Source organism: Trichoderma reesei (assembly GCF_000167675.1).
Source record: "Trichoderma reesei QM6a unplaced genomic scaffold TRIREscaffold_22, whole genome shotgun sequence".
Lineage (NCBI taxonomy): Eukaryota > Fungi > Ascomycota > Sordariomycetes > Hypocreales > Hypocreaceae > Trichoderma > Trichoderma reesei.
Window position 1 is genome coordinate 369,968 of NW_006711169.1, and position 19,091 is coordinate 389,058.

The following is a 19,091-nucleotide window of genomic DNA, read 5'->3' on the forward strand; positions in this document are numbered from 1 at the left end:
GTTATTACTAACTCCTATACCTCTTAAATAGTAATTTCCCTTAGTAAAAGTAAACCCTTTAGCATTACCTACTTCCTAAATATTTCATCCTGCCAGTTAGTCCTTAATAAAGATATATTACTAAGTATTAATATTAATATTATTACTAATAAGGAGCCTGCTTTATATAACTTTCCTGCTAAAGTAAAAGTATTATAATATTATTAATTATTAATTTACAGGGCTTATATTAAGGGCGCTAGTCTTAAGGTTATATATTATCCTTAACAGCCTCTTAGCCTTATTAAACACTTACTAGAACTTCTTTAAATAGTTATACTTATTTTTAAGCGTCTTAATAGTCTAATTATAGCTAGAATACTGGTTTTTTATAAGTTTAATTATCCTTTTAAAGCCCTGCTAAAGGTATATTACTTTTACTAACTTTATAAAGTTATTACTAGTGGCCTTATATAATAATAAAAGAAAAGACAGCATTTAGTTATCTATCCACCTAGCTTTACTAGCCTATAATACCTATAATATAGGTTTTAACATTTTAATAGGTCTATAGCTTATTATAACTTAAAATAAAAGTAAAATTATATAGCTTTAAAGGTATTTTAAAAATCAGGCTATTAAATAATATTAAATTTAGCCTAATTAAAGTTTAAAGGCAGTAAGATATTTCTATCTAATTACAGTCTAGTGGTCTAATAAGGATTTCCAGGGCTAGAAAGGAGGTATAAGAAAAACACTCCACTTAGCGCTAATTGTAAAAGTCACACTTTTCAGCCGGCTGAATACTTTTCAGGCGAATTACATCAGAGCCTAAAGCAGACGCACATCAACTCCATGGCAGCTGACATCCTTCCCATCTCGTGCAGCGTTTTGCAGCTATTGTTACCCAAGCCATCCATATACCAGGTAGCAGAATACGCCACCAAACGACATGCGCCGACACAAAATAAGCCTCATCAATGCAATCTGATTACCAGGTACTTCTTACATCTCTCTCGAGGGCTAGCAAGGGGGCCATCATGCAGCCTCGGCGTCAAGACAGGCAGGCTACTACTACCTTAGGTAGTGCCTTGCGGAGATGACATCACCTCGGCCCCGTCAGTTTCTGCTCCACCAGCATCATTCCAATCTTCACCGACTTTCACCGACACTCACGACATGTGAAGAGAGAACAAAGACTCTTGATTTGACATCTAGATACAGCATACAGTGCAGCCTCACGGCCCGTCTCCCTCAACTCACACATACAATAGAATACACAAAACAACATTTTTGGATTGCTGCCCCGAAACAAAGGAAAGCCCGGCTCATGCAGTGCAGAGGGAATGAATACACACGGAAGGAAACCATCCAACTTCATCTCGACTCAAGGAAAAGATAAGAAACAATATAGGGTATCGTCTAAGCACTGCTCCTCCCGCCCCATCCGCATGGCCTGTCCTTTTCACAACTCGTCTCGGCCATGCTTCGCCGCGTCGGTCGCCTTGCTCGCCATGCTGCCCACCTTTTCGCCAACAGATCCAGCCGCCGCGCTGGCTTCGCTCGCCAGGCTGGCCACGTTCTGCGTCGCCGTGGCATACGCCGCCTGGAGCCTTGACAATACACTCTCCGTGAAAGGCGGCTCCCGGCCAACAATCAGCTCCGACACCAGCTCGCTCACTGCTTCGTACTCGTTCACGGCACCGGCTGATGCCGTCTCACCGGCCTTTCCAACAGCCGAAGTCGCGCTCGCCACGACCGCCTGCGCATCCGTCACCAGGCCATCGTACCATCCGATGAGTGCCGGCGTTGGCTGGCCGTAAATCTCCAGGCTCAGCTGGCTCACGACCGTCCCCCACGTCTCGCCAATGGCCAGCCCGGCGTTGTAGACTTGCTCCGTCGCAGCATGATGCAAAGACGAGATCGATTCGTCCACGGCTTCGATTGCAGAAGCAACATTCTCCGTCGCCTTGGAGTAGGCAGATTCGGCAGCCTGACCAGCGGCAGAGACCATGGACATGGCAGAGTCGGTCAGCGCCTGAGGCGTCGGAGTCGGTGTCGCTGTGGCCGTGAGCGAGGACCAAGCAGACGAAGCAGCAGAGATAAAGTTGTTGTAGCGATCGTGCGCCATGCCGACTCCGGCGTAGTAGTTGTACTTGGCCTGTTCGTAGTACTTCTCGACGGCATTGGTGGGCGTTGGAGTGGCCGTCGCCAGTCCCAGCGCGATCAAGGCGCTCTGATATTGAAGCTCGGCCCACAGCTTGCCCTCGTTCAGACGCTCTGCAGCAATTGATTCCACTCTGCTCCAGTGTGCCTGCGTGGGAGTCGCCGGGGTAGGAGCTGGCGTGCCATAGACTCCTGCCGAGGCGGCATCAGCGAAATCCTTGAGCCTCGAACTCGCCGCAGCCAATGCCTGATCGTAAGCGGCCGAGACCGAAGAAAGGAGCTGGTTCTGCACGGCCGGGGTTGGGGTTCCGTGAACCTGGGCGGAGATGATCGACACCGCGCTCGAATAGCGATCAGAGGCGAGGGAGACGGCGCTCGAATAAGCCGCCTCGGCAGCCTTTGTCGCGCTAGATAGGTAGTCATCCTCCGTGTCGTCGTCCTCGTCAAGAACGATTTGCCGGCCAGGAACAACCTGGGCGGCCGCGCCGAGGAAAGATGCCTTGACGGTAGGGGCGTCGTGCCGAGTTGCCGTGTCTCGTGACCATGGAGACTCGTCGTCTTCCTCCTCGTGCTCTTCCATGACTTCAGACTCGGATTCCAGTGCGGCTTCAGCCGTCTCATCGGGCTCCGACTCCATCACGGCCTCGGTGGCAGATTCAGCAACAATGGATGCGGCGTCGCTAAGGATTGTGGAAGCCTCCTCCAGAATGATTGGAGCGGGCTCTTCGTCCTGTGTGGCATCAACAGCGGGTTCCTGAGCCTCGTCGGTCTGGCCTGCAAGGGGCTTCTGAACATCAGGGTGAGTGTCAGTCTGTTCCGCAGCGTGTTCAGAGAGGTCCGAGGTGTCATTGTCTTCCACAGGAATGGCCTCGCTTGATTCCGCGCTCGACGACTGCTCATCAACAAGAGCATCATCCTTGGCTTCATCAGCAGACTCGGGTTCCGAAGGCGGGACCGTCTCGTCGGTCTCCGTTGCCGCTGCCTCCTCCGAGACGGCCTCCAGGACGGCTTCCAAAACGGCATCAGTAACCTGGGTAGAAGACGAATCTTGGCCATCGGCTCCATCAACGGCTGCTTCAGGAAACTCTTCCGCCGTAACATTGTCAGCCTCCTCTTGTTCAACCGACTCGTCGGCATTCTCAGCCACAGTAGGGTTCTGTGCAGCCTCTGCTGCTCTTTCCATCGCCTCCGAGTCAAAGTTGTCGCTCGAATCATTCGCCGCCAGCTTCCACTGAGCCACTTGCTTGAGACGAGCCAGCTCCTTGGCAGCAGCCGACGCAATCGTCATGCCCTCGTCCTCGATCTGTGCAGAAGCATCCTGTGCCCGAAGAAGCGTGGGGTGGGTGACGATGAGCTGCTTCAGCTCCTCGGTCCACTCCGTCAGCGCCTGCTTCAGTTCGTGGTACTTTGCCCAGTCCTTGTATGTGACGCCCTCGGTCCAGGCCCACTTCATTCCGAGCTGCTGCAGGGCGAGATTCCTAGTCTCGTCCAGGATCTCAAAGTGCACATCGGCGGCCTTCAGGACCTCGGATTGCAGATCCTCGTCGTACTCTTCGCGCCAGTTCCGAATGTCTTGCGCAGCCGTCTTGATAGCCAGACCAGCGGCTCGGACAGCGCCGACAATCTGCTCCTGGGCATCAGCGAGCGCACCGCGCGCGTGCTCGGCAACGATCTTGGAGATCTTGGCCTTGAGACGGTCAGTCTCAGTCTGGACCGTTGCCCGGAGCTTCTTGACAAGAGGCTTGCCGTAGCGTGCAATGTCCTCAGCCATCCTGCGACTCGCGAGCTCGTCAATCCGGTCCTCCATGTCCACAGCGCCTTCGTCGGCCTGGGCGGCAAACTTATTCTGCCACATCTCGAGGTCCTGCGCCACCATCTCACGAGCGGTTCTCCTTTGCTCCGTCTCGTTTTCCGCAGGGGCGGGAGGCTGCACAGGGTTCCAGTAGGATTCCGTCACTGGCTGCTTCTCAGCGCTGGAGCTCGGGGCGGCGGGGGCATCAGGCTCGGAGGCTGGTGTAGTCGGCGCTGGCGTTCCCTGTGGGGATGGCTTGCTGAATGATGAGTATCGCGGCGGTTCGGTTGTCGTCCTTCTTTTTCTATACCACTGTTAGACGAGGCCAGAGAAGCTGGGAGAGCAAATATGCGGTGGGCACTCACGTAGCAGACTGGGTCACTTCAGGGAGCACCTTGGTCCTGGCGCGATTCTTGTATCGCTCCAGACGCTCACCGATGCGAACAAGCTGGGGCTCTACATTCTCGACATAGAGCATCCGCAGCTGCGGCCACACTGCCTTGTCGAGGAAGGCGTTCGTCTTTGCCCAGGTCCACTGGACAGCGGGGAGCGCGGTGCCGGTGGTGAAGCTCGAGGCAGCCGTGTAGCCTTGGTGGGCATAGGGTTGCACCAGCGCATACGTTGGCAGCAGAGCATCATGGTACAGCCGAAGAGAACTGGCCCGGCCGATCTCGTAGTAGGGTCTGAGGACCTCGCCCGCACGCTCCAGATGGGGAGCAATTGTTTGTTCGTACTGCTTCCGCGACAGCTCTCGCAGCTGGGCTACCTGGGGTTGGCCGTGCTTCTCCCACTGGGCCCGAGCTTGTTGCTGGCCCTTTTCCACCCAGGGAGCACCGTATTGGACGGCGTAGCTGCGCGCTGGCGAGAGGACGCGGGCGTCGACTGTCTCGTAGTAAGGCCTCGCAAAGTCCACATATGGCGCAGCGTATTGCTCGTAGTAAGGCAGCGTGTATGGGGCGACGGCGGCTTTCGCCTGGAAGTACGGCTTGCAGATGAAGGGAGAGTTCTCGTCGCACTCCTCGAGAGTGGAGGGGCAGCGGAAGAGCAGCGTGATAATGATGGCCCATGTCGCGATTCTGTTGATGCAGTCATCAGCACGTTTTGTCCCCGCGCGCACGGTAAGCTGCAGGGCGGCGGAAAGAGGCGCATCGCCAGCCTTGCCAGAGCCAGCAATTGAGACCGGCCAAGAGCATATGGAGAGGCAACAACTCACCTGGCAGCTGTACCAAACAACCAGGCAAAGAGCCCATGTTGCCGTGGCGCAGGCTGTTTCTTGGCCGTCGTCTGGCCATTCATCTTGCCGTTCACATGCGAGGAGCCGTTGCCCGGCTTCAGGCCGCTGGACTCGGCCATGAGAGAAAAGCCGGCTCTGTCAAAGTCAAACTATAGGAGGATTGAGTCAATAGTCAGGAAAAGAAAGAAGAAGAGACGATGGTGAAGAGGGGGCGAAAGAAGAGAATGGGACAAGTAGAAGACAAAGAGAAGGTGAAGATGAGGCAGAAGAGGAAGAAAACAGATCATAGGTAGGTGCAAGGCTAGCGAGTGCCTACCATATTTCTAGTGGACTGGTGATGCAGCCTAGCGGGCAGCATTTCAGTGGATGGGGGGGCCTCGTAAAGTAGCGGCAGGGTCTCGCGGCCCCAAACGTCGCGGTGCAGGTACTTCATTGGTACCGCGGGGCTGTTTCGAGTTCCGCGGCCAGGACCCACCCAGGCAAGCTGAACCTGGGCAGCTGGAGGGGAATTTGGCTGTCGCAGGTTGTGAGATTGAGGATCGCAGAGCACGACTGACGATGTTTCAGCGATGACGCGAAACGGGAGTGCTGGAGCCCTGCAGTTGCATCAGGTCAGGGGGGGGAGAATGCCCGTGTGTGTCAGAGAGGCTGGCAAAGCTGGGCTGGTCTGGGGACGCAGCTGGTTATGCCAGGTGCGAGCTCTACATTATATAGCGATGGCGAGACGCTGTGATTGCATCGAGAGATCAAGCTGTGAATTACGGATGCATTGGCACCACAGCGATCGGGTCGCAGCACAGCGCAACACGCAAACACCATCCACGGCGATCGTCTTTGCCCTCGTCCTCGCACCGAAACACGTCATGGCGCTGTCCACAAGCTTGTTTTTGGCTGCCGTCGACATCGGCGATCACGAAGCCTCGCATGCTTTGGAGACGTGCAAAAGGCCCGCGATTGGCCGCTAGGCTGTAGATCCGCCATGACCGGAGCGAGTGGGTGGCCACCGGGGACAAGATCGAGTTGGTAGCTGAAGGACAAGATAAGCAAGATGACGAGACTGATGGACCAAGGCGATGCAGCAGACGGACTACAGAGATTGAGCGTAGATGGAAGATGAGAGAAGGCTCATGTACCTAGTAGGTGATAGATATCTTGCCAGTACCTTGCATGGCATGGCATGGCGGTTGATGGTTGGGACAACCCCTAGAATAGACAACAGTATGCATCAAGTGAGCTGACAGCAGCCTCACACCAGTCAAGAGATGACCCCTCCACCCATCTGCCTCTGCAATCAAGGGCAATGCAGCTCGAATACTAGTAATAGGGTTCAAGGCGTGAATGTTGGACGTGCACAAAGCACCGCTGATGTAATGACAACATTGGCCCCAAAGTGGCAACTGGCGGTATCATGCTGTGCCACCTTGACAATTGCTGGTTCCAAGTGGCACCAAGAGGCACCAACACTTTCAGAGACCCTTTTGAAAGACCCTGATATCTGTCGTCCGTCCCTTACCTTACACATACAGGTACAGTGCCTAGGTACTGTATCAAGGTAAAATGGTACAATTTCAAGCATTTACCAACATACGGTACCCTCGCTTACATCAACGTAACCTCGATACGTGTAGATATCTTCTGCCTAGGAGGTAGGTAGCTACTACCTAGTAGTACCTGCCCTACCTACTCATCAAGTTCAATCAACTCATCGTGTCGCGTAACTCGTCTGTAGGTAGGTATTCTCTTCTCATCAGACATGTCATCCCTACCACCGCACAGCCCTTCTTCCTCATAACGCCTCAACTCTCCAGCTCGCCTGTAAATATGGCAAAGAATAACCTTTAAGGCGCCAGTCGACTTTACAGTACTTCTGCTGTACAAGCGAGCCTCACATCCCTCCCGCCACCGCCACGGTATCGATTAGTGCCCGCACCCGCCAATTCGCTCCCTGCCATACCTTAGGTACCTAGTAAAGTACCTGCAACTCACGACCACGCTTCACTCTGCCTAGTTTATCCGAAGTCCGCTCAACAACTTGCAACTCAACATCGACTCTCATTGTTCTCTTCTGCCTCGTGCACCAACTCCGCCTCCCATTCATACAAACCTCATTTGCCCCCTTGCAGATTGCTGGTCAAAGCGTCACGACTCACGGGCATTGGCCTCCGACAGCTTCCAATCTTCAACCTAAGATTCTCTTCCCTCCTGCACGCAATCGAGCTCCAAGATAAGAGAGGGGCCGACACTTTCCCCAGCGTCAAGCTTCTTTACCTGCCCAACGAACGACGAACGGCGCACTCTCTCGACTGATGGTGTCGCCGACTTCCCTCCTTCGATAGCTCCCCCGCTGCGGGCATTTTCTCCTTCTCCTTCTCCTTCTTCTTCTTCTCATCCTACACTCTCCTCACCTCTCGTCGCTCCTCGCAACGTCCAGCGTCAACCATGGATGCCGCCTCAGACGTCGGCCCCGCGGCCCAACATCGAGACTCGACCCGACACGACGATGGCGTCGGCGCCGCAAACGAACCGGGCCTTTCGATATGCCGTATATGTCGTGGGGAGGGCTCGCAGGCTGAGCCGCTCTTCTATCCATGCAAGTGCAGCGGCAGCATCAAGTATGTCCACCAGGACTGCCTGATGGAGTGGCTCTCGCACTCGCAGAAAAAATACTGCGAGCTGTGCAAGACGCCCTTCCGTTTCACCAAGCTGTACTCGCCGGATATGCCGCAGTCGCTCCCTGTGCACATCTTCGTCCAGCACATGGCCAAGTACCTGCTACGCAACCTGCTGGTGTGGCTACGGGCGGCTGTAGCCATCAGCGTCTGGGCTTTCTGGCTTCCCTACTTTATGAGAGCCTTCTGGTCGTTCATGTTCCGGATCAGCGACGAGGGCCTGGCTACCGGGTCCATCATCCCGCGAATAAACGAGACCAACAACACATTGTCTGCCATTCCCTCATCAATCCTGGCCATTGGTACCTGTCCCGCCAGCCCTCTGCTGAATGCCACCACCACATCGGTGGCCGAAGTCGAAGCCGTTGTCGGCCATCTTCAAGGCAAGGACGTTTCCGATTATCTCTTTCGATTCTTCCTTGGCTCCTTCACTTCTCCATTGCTAGCCTCGGACGGTGATCTGGAACAGGTAGCCAACGCTTCTGCCGGATCAAATTATGCCAGTCCATCCACCATCACCTCGACACTCCTCGGCAATGTGGCGTTCATCGGGAATCTCACTCGAAGCGCCAACCTGAACCGGGCCATTGTATCCGTGCTGGAAGGACAAGTCATAACGGTATTGGTCATCATCTCCTTCATTCTCATCATCCTAGTTAGAGACTACGTTGTTCAGCAACAGCCCGAAATCAACATGCGGGCTGCCTTTGCCGCTCCTGAAAATGAGTTCCCGATTCCACCACCGCCGCCGCCGCCGGATGCTGCTCAGCCACAACCCCTGCCGCCAAATCCCGAAGCCGCAGGCGCAGGCTCGGACGATGAAACCCTGGAGGAAAACGATGTGATGGACGATCAACCCTGGCGAGCGATCCCGGCTGTGATGGTCGGCCCCGCGGACTCATTGACTCCGGGCTCTTCGAATCACTCGATGCTTGATCATGATCATGATCACGACCCTTTCCCCACGTCCAGCACCACGTCAATGCAGAACGACCAACTCAATTCGCACGCACAAGAGGGCGCTGATGATGGAGAGGTCGCGGAAGAACGAGCCACCGTCGAGGACTATCTACGCATCTACCGCCGCGCAAAAGGCGACTTTTCAGAGATTTTGCGAATCATCGAGGAGGAGGGCCTGCAAGAGAAGCTCAAGTACTGGGTCGAGGTTACGCGCCGCTCAACCGTGGATAATGCCGAACGTGCGGCTGCTGATGAAGCTGCAAGCGACGCTGTCGCGGACGAGGAAAGCCATTACGAGCATGACGGTGATTCAGACCATGAAACACTCCAATCGCCGCCCAACTGGAAAGGCAAAGAACCAGCTTGGTCTCCGACCTCGGCAGACGCCGATGTCTCGGGCCCTTCAGTTGACGATCCCTTTAGTGATTCGTACTACCCCGTCATTGCCTCGCGGCCTCGTTCAATGTCCGACGGATTCCAGGAGCAAGAGTCGGCCAACCCGTTAGTGAACGATTCGTGGTCCTTTGACTTACTGCCTTCGGATGCCCAGCATGGAACCGCATCCCTCGACCAAGAGGAACCTGAGCTTGATTTAATCGAACCGCAGGCGTTGAGCGAGGCCGAAGACAACGATGAGGACAACCATCTGAATAGGGAAAACTACAGGCGCCATCCAGACGGAGACATCTATCGACGCCATCCTCAGCCAGAAGTCTACCAGCGCCACCCCCAGCCGGAGCACCGCCCCGAGCCGGAAGCCTTCCCGCGCCATCCTCCCGACTTCGACGTCTATCACCGCCACCCAGCTGCAGATGCCGACTTCGACGGTCGACCGCCTCATGTCAACGACGCCGCCGCCGAAGAAGCCGCCATCGATGACCATGATGCCCCGGCCGCTGGTCTCATCAATAGAGTTGCTGATTTCATGTGGGGTAATTTGAATGAGCCGGCCGCTAGAGGCGGCCCTATTGCAGCCCCGGAAGCAGCCGTGGCCGATGAGGGGGATGCTGCCCAGCGAGCTGCCGGTGTTGGACAAGATGCCGCTGCCGTGGACGATGGCTGGATAGACGTTCCAGACGAAGCCAACGGCGAAGATGCGGACGGCATCGCTGCTGACGGCAATGCGGCGGCATTCGACGCCGAGGCAATCGACGACCTGGAAGACTTCGAAGGGGTCATGGAGTTGATTGGCATGCGTGGTCCCATCGCGGGCCTCTTCCAGAATGCCATCTTCTGCGCCATCATCGTTGCCGTGACCATATTCGCTTGCATCTTCCTCCCCTACAACATTGGCCGTGTGTCCGTGTGGCTTCTCGCGAGCCCTACGCGGGTTGTCCGCATGCTCTTCGAATTCTCCAAGCTGCTGCAAGACGTCACCTTCCTGGTCGGCGGACTAAGCTCTTGGTGCGGGCTGAACATCGTCGACATGTTTGCGTCCGTTATCGGGGGCTCTGCTAAGGCACATGTCGTCTCAGCCAGGAAGATATCGTGGGCTCTCTGGACAGGCGCCGGCAGCAGACTTTCCAGGTCTCTCTTCCTCGAGTTTTTCCCCATGACGACCATGGAGATTCACAACTTTTCCGCAGTTAGCCACGAGGCGCTTAATACGGTCAAGGGCAACATCCTATCGGTATTTTCCAACATCGGCGACAGCTTCACTGCTGCTCGTGCCATGGGCCTTGTCAATATCGTGTACACGAGCTTCACGACGATTGATGAAACGCTCCGAAAGTTGGCGCTCTTAGCCACGAAACCCAACCTGTGGGTGATTGACCTGAGCATGCCTGAAAAGTGGCCAGCGGCCGATCCGCAGTTGACACACTGGTCGAGCCTGGACAGGTTCTGGGCGATCCTCGCCGGCTACGCCACCGTCTCTCTGATTGGTGCGCTGTATCTGAAAAAGGGCAGCCCATTCTCGAGAAGCACGACAATTCATGCTTGGGAGGCGGGCGTCATCGACTTCCTCCAGCAAGCCAGCGGAATCATCAAGGTGATTCTCATCATCAGCATTGAGATGCTCGTCTTTCCCCTCTACTGCGGCCTGCTTCTCGACGTTGCCCTCCTGCCTCTATTCGAGGACGCCACGCTGACGGGCCGACTCATGTTCACCTGCAAGTATCCGTTGACATCGGTGTTCGTCCACTGGTTCGTAGGCACCGGCTACATGTTTCACTTTGCTCTTTTCGTTTCCATGTGCCGCAAGATTATGCGACCAGGTGTCTTGTGTAAGTCATATTACCCCCCTTCCCCAAGCGTTACCTTGCATCAAGGTCCTGACACTGCATACTTTATAGACTTCATCCGAGATCCTGACGATCCCGAATTTCACCCCGTCCGCGACGTACTCGAGAGGAACCTCACAACGCAGCTGAGGAAGATTCTCTTCTCCGCATTCGTTTATGGAGCACTTGTGATTGTATGTCTCGGCGGCGTCGTCTGGGGCTTGTCGTTTGCCATGCCTGGCGTGCTGCCCATCCACTACTCGTCGAACGAACCAGTCCTGGAATTCCCCATCGACCTCCTGTTTTACAACTTCCTCATGCCGCTTGTGGTCAAGTTGGTCAAGCCCAGCGACGCGCTGCACACCATGTACACGTGGTGGTTCCGCAAGTGTGCGCGGGGTTTGAGGCTCACATACTTTCTCTTTGGAGAAAGGAAAATTGACGAGGAAGGAACCTTGCGTCTCCGCCCTGGCGTTGAGGATACCAGGCTTTTGAAGTCACCATACTTGCTCGAGCTTGGAGAGGGAGACAAGGTTGTGCCAAAGACCTGGCGAGATACTTTTGAAGGTGGCGACCTGAAGCCAAACACGGTCATGAATTCGGAGCAAAGAAGAGAGCTGCGCCGCAGAAAAGCTGAGCTTGTCAAGTCCCAGCAGCTCGTCAGGGATGGCCAGTTTGTCCGGGCCCCTGCGTCCGACAGGATCAAGATCCCCAAGGGGCAACGTGTCTTCCTGACCGTGAGCGAGCGCAACCACCGAAAGGACGGCCGCCCGGACGACGACATCTATTCTACGAACCAGTACCTGATGGTCTACGTACCTCCCTACTTCCGCGCAAGAGTCCTCCTGTTCATCTTCTTCATCTGGCTGTTTGCCTCGGTTACCGGCGTGGGCTTCACCATCATCCCGCTGATTCTTGGCAGGCGAATCTTCAAGCTGTTGATACCAAGCTACGTCAGAACGAATGACATCTACGCCTTCAGCATCGGAGTCTACCTGCTCGGCTCGGCTGCCTACTTTGCATTCCACTACCCCATGATACGGAAGACGGTTCGGAAATGGGTGCGGCAAGCACGACGCGACGTGGCTGACGGAAGGGCATGGAAACGGGGCACTGCCTTGGGCATCCGACTGGCCAAACTCTTCTATGCCTACTTTATCCTGGTGATTGTGTTCCCACTGCTTACGTCGGCGCTGATGGAGCTCTATGTCACCATCCCACTCCACACATACATGTATCCTCCCAAGGCAATCTCGACTCTTGGGGGCGAGGCAGTGGAACGCCACACGATACGCGTCATTCAATCGTGGGTCCTGGGACTGCTCTATCTGAAGCTGGGAAGCCAGATGATCACGTCGCTGTTCCCAGACAGCCGCGCCGCAAGGGCAGTCCGATCCATCATGCGCCGCGGATGGCTGCGGCCAGACGTGCGTCTCCTGACGCGGGCCTTTGTGATCCCAGGCTTGCTTGCATTCTGCGTGGCCGTCTTCGGACCGCCCATGGTGGCAGGATTCGTCATCAGGCATGGCGGCCTTGGTGGAGGCTCCTCAGGAGAGGATGCAGCCGAGGCGGTAAGGCTGGCGGTGATTTACAGGCAGTCGTATCCCGTGGCGGCGTTTGCGGCCATGCTTGCCAAACAAGCCATCGGTCTCGTCAAGGTAACGAACCGGTGGGCGGCGGGCGTGAGAGATGAGGCGTACCTGATCGGCGAACGACTGCACAACTTTGGATCTAGGACATCCGGCACAAAGAGGGTCAGGACCCAGAGGTAGATGAGCAGTGAAGAAAGGGGGGGGGGGGGGCTGCCTGACTGAAGAGAACGGTTGGCTGTGTCGAGCGGTAATGATAATGAAATGCATGACGGGGAGGAATTTTGCTGTATGTCAGTAGGTATACAGCTTAGCGTCAGAACAAGCATGTACCTATTTTAGGTAGTTCGTTCTTAAGAGATGAAAGAAAGCAATTTTCTGGAAGTAACCCTAGTGATTTCAAACAGGCGACAAATGTGTGGGTTGCCTGTCCTTTTGCTTGATTGTTCTTTGCCATGCTCCATGGCGCCGAGCAATGCGAAACCAAGTGCGCCTACCCTAGAGCGCCGAAGTGACGAGACGATGCTGTGTTTTTCCAATGAAGAGAATGCGACTGCACAAAGTAGGACGCGAAGCAGTTATGCTTTCACAGAAGAACAGGTACATGATGAGGCACTTTGTCAATACTGGCAGCAATATTGAACACCAGATGCTCGTAGAGGTGCTTGTTGGGTACCAATGGTCTGCCAGTCATGGGGCTTTTTGGTCGTCGTCACCTGGGCTGCGTCTTATTAGTATCTTGGGTACGTTCCGACGAATCAAGGGTTCAGAGACGATCCAAGATGTCGGTGAGGTACAGATGCAGAGTCCTCCAAATACGCCCAGCAAGCATCTGGCGAGCACATGCGCAAAGACATCATCTGCTTAGGTACACGACAAAGACACACATGGCGATAATTACCTGCAGCATCATGGTCCAATCAGGAGAGGAGATGACGCATGCATGGATGCGCTGGCAGCATGTCTGCCGTTTGGCTCACAGAGAGGCTGCGATGCACCCCGAATTGCGAAAGACGGAGAGCAGCAGCTGGAGGCGGCAGGTACCGGTACCTTGCCTAGACGTGGACAGGTCGCCCCAGTTGGCTGCAGCTGTCCTGGCGGCCTGCAGCCGCTCTCAGTGGCCAGCGGCGGTGCACCACGTGACGTCCCAGGGGACCGTGCCGCTGTAGCTGCAGCGCCCCAGCCGCTGCAATTTGCTGCTCCCCAGCGCGGCTTCAGCGTGCAGTCCTGCCCGTCTTGCCCGTCTTGCCCTGTCCAGGCCTTAGTTCAGGCTGTTGCCCATGGCTGCCACCTGAGGCTAGCCCGCATCGGGCGTAGCGCCGCCTGCCGCTCGCCAAATGTGATGCAGCCCAAAGGGGACTTTGTCGCATCAACTCGTCACGGGCCAGCAGAAACATGCAACTTGCACCTCCTCGAGAGCCTCCCGCATTCCGCCTTTGGACTGTAACGGGCTCAGCGACAGGCAGGGTCTGCGTCTTGTCTCTTCTCGCCCAAGAAATAGAAGCAACACGGAATACTCGATATCATCATATCCGCACCGCACCGGCTCCTCGGGATCCCCTGGCGGCCAGGAACACAGCGACGCCGCGCGCTCGCGAAATTTGACTCGTTGCCGCGGCTTGCTGCGCTTTCTGGCTTCGTTCCGCCTCTCACGTTGAGCGCATCCTCGTACACAGCGGCCTCTCTGGCTGCTTGTCCACTCGCGATAATCGCCGTGAGCTTGGGGTCTTCTCCAGCTTCCTCGGTGAGCGCAACTTGAAGCGGGCGCCTTGGACGGGCTGCAACGGGCGGTGGGAACTGACAGGCGACGGGCAAGGCAATCCAGCGACAAACGGGGCCTCTCTTACCGCCAACAGCTTTCGCACGGCCGATTCCGATCGTGTCTTCTCTGCATCTTTTTGCGCCTCCATCATCGTCCATCTTCTCCACGGCGACTCTCTCTCGTCCTCTCTGTCTCTCTTTTAGCCGCTGGTTTGTACCAGCTTTGAGCTCAGCTTCTCTCGCCGGCCCGCCGACGATTACTCTCCTTAACGATCCACGATCACAACCTCCACCACTAGCCTGTGTCTCTTTTGTCTCTTGTTTCAACAGATCCTCACGAATTGCGCCGAATTCCATCGCGTATTGATTTCCTAGCGATATATCGAGCCGCATAATAACGATTCATTCACTATCAATTTTCCTTGACTTTTTTTTTTGTCGTCTAATTTTACCATCTTACGTCGCACAACAATCCATGCCCACACCGCCCTTCACGACGAGAGAGGAAACGAACAACGAGAAGCGACGACAGCACCCAGCTCACACATAGCTATCTAGTACCTATTGATCCGCCATGGCTGAGCCACCGTCTTCGCCTCCCAGTGAGGCTGCCGGCGCCGAGGATGCCCTTGCCTGGTACAAGTCGCAATACGAGCTCTTGGAGTCTGAGCTGGCCGAGTTCCGAGAGTCTAGTCGGGAATTGGAGCAGGAACTCGAGAAGGATATCGAGCGCGCAGAGAAGCAGGAGAGAATCCTCAAAGAGAAGGCGGACGCGCTGCGATTTGAGGTCGAGGAGTGGAAGGTAAGTCGGGATTGCGCTCTTTTTGAGTATCCTTGTTGCGATTGGGAGGGGATCCGTGACGATTCTGCGGCCCCCTCCCGGTTACGCATGCGATGATTTCACTCGCACTTCGGCTACGGCGGCTAATCTGTTCCTTTCGCACTCTGCGCAGAGAAAATATAAAGAATCAAAGGCAGAAACCATTGCTGCCCAGGCCTCACTCGAGAAAGAGATTACCACACTTCGCGAGGCGAACCGCACATTAACCCTGAAGCTGAGGGACTCCGAGGTTGCCAACGATGACTTCGAACGTCAGGCGCGAAACACCACGTCGTCGCTCGAGGACATGGAGTCAAAGTTCAACCAGGCCGTTGAACGAGGCGTCTTGATGGAGGAGGAGATTCGAATGGGCGAGCAGGAGCGAGAGGCGCTGCGCATCGAGTCGCAACGATTGCGAGAGGAGCTGTCGGAGCTCAAGATCGAGGCCGAGATGATGCAGGACAAGATCAAAAAGTACGAATCGCGCCACTCGACCATCTCGTCCGATATTTCGCTCCTCGGCTCGCCCACCTTTGACAAGAAAACGGATGCCTCCGTCGACTCGGCCGCGAGCTCGCCCCTCATCACCACGCCCCCGGAGATCACCAAGTCGCTGGGCGAGCCCACGACGGAGCTGCTGGACCCGCCATCGCCGCCAATGTCGGATGCCTCGGCCCAGATGTCGAGAGGACCCGCGCGGATGCGGACGCCGAACCCTGCCCCGATGCGCCGCACGAGGCTGCCGTCGGTGGATGCGGGCTCGAGAGCTCGTGGAACAACTTCTGCGACGGGCACGAGGGTGGTCACTGGTGGCCGCCCGTCCATCAGCAGCATCGGCAGCATCAACGGTGCCGGCGGCAGCAACAGCGGCGGCGCACCTCTACGGACGCCCGGTCACCGATCCACCGTCTCGCGCAACAGCAACTACAAGATCCCCGCTTCTAACTCGCTGTCGCACATCCGCCTGCTCACGGCGCAGATGCAGCGACTCGAGGCCAGAGTGCACTCGGTGCGCTCCAAGCTCCCGGCGCCGGGCAGCGGCGGCAGCACTCCGCCTCGCCCGGTTTCGCGACCCCCGATACTTGCTGCACCTCCCAGCTCGTCGACGTCGTCGCTTACCGTTCGGACCCGCAAGCGAGCCACTACACAGTCAACGGTGTCTACGGTGTTTACTGGAGATGACTTGACACCAACTAGCAGTTATGCTTCGTCATCCAGGACCAGCCACACGCCTCGGCTAAGCACGTCGGGCGTTAGCAAGCTCTCGTTTGGCACGCAGTCCAACGGTCGGGGGAACGAATCGGAGTCCAGCCGGCCAGTCTCGCGAGCCAGCCACACCTCTTACGGCAGGCCGCCATCTCGCAACGAACTGCCTCCACCGCCGCGGCCAATGTCGCGAAGCTCCTTCTCAGCGGGAACTCGAACTCCCCTCGGCCGACCAGCGTCTTCTTTTGGCAACTCTGTACGCGGACACTCTGGCAGTGTGAGCGGCGTCGACCTGCTGGGAGAGGACTACGAGCCCGTGTACCGTACGCCTAGCAGGCGAGGCACGTTCTCCACCAGATACGATCTAGGAGCAGGCATCAGTGGCATCCCGACGCCGGGCACCAACAGTAGCATTCCCATGCCGGGCAGCGGGATTCCGGCCCCGGGCCTGAGGCGGCAGAGCGGAGCCAGGAGAATCAGCCTTAGCAATGGCAGCTCCAACAGCGGCGGCGTGCCCATTCGATCGGGGCGCGTGAGCACGACTGGATTCAGGAAACTGGGCGACTTGGGAGAGACTTATTGAGCTCTCAACATGGGAGACTGCGCAGCCCGCAATAGTCTCCCAGATGTTACTTCTTTATCCTAATCTCTTTGTCATTCTTTTCGTCACTCTTAAGCTTTTACCTCACAGCTCGAGTTCTCGCTTTGCGGTTCAATTGTTTGTCTGTATTTTGGGAACGGGTGCATTTTGGTCGCGGTGCCACATCGGCATCACCGAGGCGAACAAGGTGTTGATGATGATTACGGGCACGTTTGTTCTTTGAGGGTTGGTCGTCGTTTGCCTTTCTGCGCCCCCGCTGATCAACTTATTCTTTCTCTTGATCCAATTTTTCCTTGCGTTTCTGGTTCTCGGTATCTGTGTTTTTTTTTGGTTTCTTGTTTTCTTCTTCTCCAAGTTTATTATACCTCGACCCTTTTTCGTCCTGATAGTCTGAGATGCAGGGCGAGAGGGGGTCTTGTTCTTGGCACTACTTGACTACACGCACAACATGGAAGTTATGAAGAGATGGTACGGGCTGAGCTCGACAGAGAACTAGGCATAAGTTTCTATAGATTGCTTTTCATTTGTTCTTAGTGAGGGACAGGATCGGAGGGGTGGGTTAGTGAGAGGAGGGGAAAGAAGGGAGTATGCAAAGGGAGGATAGCAGCAGATATCAAGATAGTATTGATATAGAAAAAAAATTGATACAATGTTTTACCTCTTGTAGTTGACGTGCTCGGTGAGTGATTGTATGTGAGAGAGAAGAGGTATGGTATGGTATGGTATGGTATGGTATGTTGCTGGTCGGGAATGTATGAGGTCGATTGGCGAATGAGATGAGATGAGATGAGATTGGATTGCCGAAACAGGCTCGGGCCGGGATGGGGCCATGTATACTTGCATTGTGGAAGAGATGACGAGCCCGAGGGCTTGGTTTGTGCTTTGGTACTACTACTGGGTTTCTACGGAGACGAGAGTCTGGGTCTTGAGGTATGTATTGGAGAGTGGTGTTTTCCGGTCGATGGATCGATGTGAAGTAGTAGTAGCTTTGTAGGGTAGAGGGGGGGATCTGAATAAAAAGGGGCTACTATCGTGAGATGGAGATGTAGATGGAGATGTGGTAGTAGTGATAGTGGTAGTGGTAGCACATAGTACTGTTGGGAACGGAGCCTGGAAGCGTTGGAGTGATGCAATAGTAGCGAGTTCCTGGCTTCCATGGGTGGGTAACGTGGGTAATAACGGTCTACCTGCACACCTCCCTCCATCCGCTCATAGCCGGTTGCGTCGACGGAGTACGGAGTTTCTTGAGATGGAAGAGGGTGAATCTGAAGACGGGTTCATACGCCCGAACTTGTTTAGGTTAAGCCACGACGGGACTGTAATCAGGTGCTATTCCAACCTTGGTCTTGAGTTACGGAATCGACCATTTACATTCAATGCAAATACTCGACAAAAGCATGAATAACAAGTGAAGAAGTGCGAGCCAAAGGAGAGAGGACGGGACACGAGACTAGGTATCAAAGACTAGGAAGATCGCGATTCAGGAAGGGAGCAAAGCGAAAAGGGTCCAGGAAGGTATCGTAATCATAACCGGTCGGCGTATTTTTGGCTTGTCTGTCTGGGAAGATGTGATTGGCTGGAATGAGGAGGGAGGGGAGGGGGGCGGGATGTCTCCAGTTTGGGGTGAATTGTTGGGGTGTGAGGATTTTTTTTTTCTTTCGTTTTCGTTTGCTGCTTTTCTTGTTTTGGTTTCTTTTGCTTGTTGTCGACGGTATCGGGATATTTTTGAACGAGGTGTCGGCGAGTTTAGGAGTGTTTTGTTATGGACCGGCTGTGAATTCGAATGTCTGGAGGATTTTATTTGCTTGATTACCTACCGTATGTATTGGTGTTACGAAGGATAGAGGATTTATACCATACCCGGAGCGAAAGGCTACCGGCAATGATACAGGAGATTTGCTAAAGTGAGCCGGTCCGTTCCCCCGAGCGTTACGGAGCCATTTTAGCACGGAAACCAGAAAGAAGATTTGGGATGGGGTGGGAAGAAGAGGAGGCAAAGCAAGCAAGCAAGCAATCAGCCGGGAAGTCAAGGCAAAGCAGATCCATATAGACTACCTAGGTAGGTACCTGAGGTAGCTAAAGTAACAAAGCG

At 55.1% G+C, this 19,091-nt stretch overlaps 4 protein-coding genes across 4 annotated transcripts; 2 read left to right on the plus strand and 2 right to left on the minus strand.

Annotated features, from left to right (window-relative positions):
• Nucleotides 1-1,444: 1,444 nt before the first annotated feature.
• Nucleotides 1,445-5,364, minus strand: TRIREDRAFT_81105 (uncharacterized protein; the record flags this gene model as incomplete). Its single annotated transcript, XM_006968328.1, has 3 exons — nt 5,151-5,364; nt 4,332-5,013; nt 1,445-4,249 (listed from the first exon to the last, which is right to left on the minus strand). Exons 1-3 carry the CDS (start codon nt 5,288-5,290, stop codon nt 1,445-1,447), a joined length of 3,627 nt encoding a protein of 1,208 aa, XP_006968390.1. The 5' UTR covers nt 5,291-5,364.
• A 2,246-nt stretch (nt 5,365-7,610) lies between these two features.
• On the plus strand, nt 7,611-12,925 carry TRIREDRAFT_123493 (uncharacterized protein; the record flags this gene model as incomplete). The annotated part of the gene is made up of 2 exons (XM_006968264.1): nt 7,611-11,025; nt 11,095-12,925. 2 exons carry the CDS (start codon nt 7,611-7,613, stop codon nt 12,792-12,794), a joined length of 5,115 nt encoding a protein of 1,704 aa, XP_006968326.1. The 3' UTR covers nt 12,795-12,925.
• Nucleotides 12,926-14,063: 1,138 nt separating this feature from the next.
• On the minus strand, nt 14,064-14,743 carry TRIREDRAFT_110816 (uncharacterized protein; the record flags this gene model as incomplete). Its single annotated transcript, XM_006968329.1, has 1 exon — nt 14,064-14,743. A coding segment is annotated over one exon (678 nt), but the record flags the coding sequence as incomplete, so codon positions are not given.
• A 203-nt stretch (nt 14,744-14,946) lies between these two features.
• Nucleotides 14,947-16,981, plus strand: TRIREDRAFT_81109 (Hypothetical protein; the record flags this gene model as incomplete). Its single annotated transcript, XM_006968265.1, has 3 exons — nt 14,947-15,174; nt 15,326-16,011; nt 16,060-16,981. The coding sequence occupies 3 exons, from the start codon at nt 14,947-14,949 to the stop codon at nt 16,979-16,981; spliced, it is 1,836 nt and encodes a 611-aa protein (XP_006968327.1).
• Between the last annotated feature and the right edge of the window lie 2,110 nt (nt 16,982-19,091).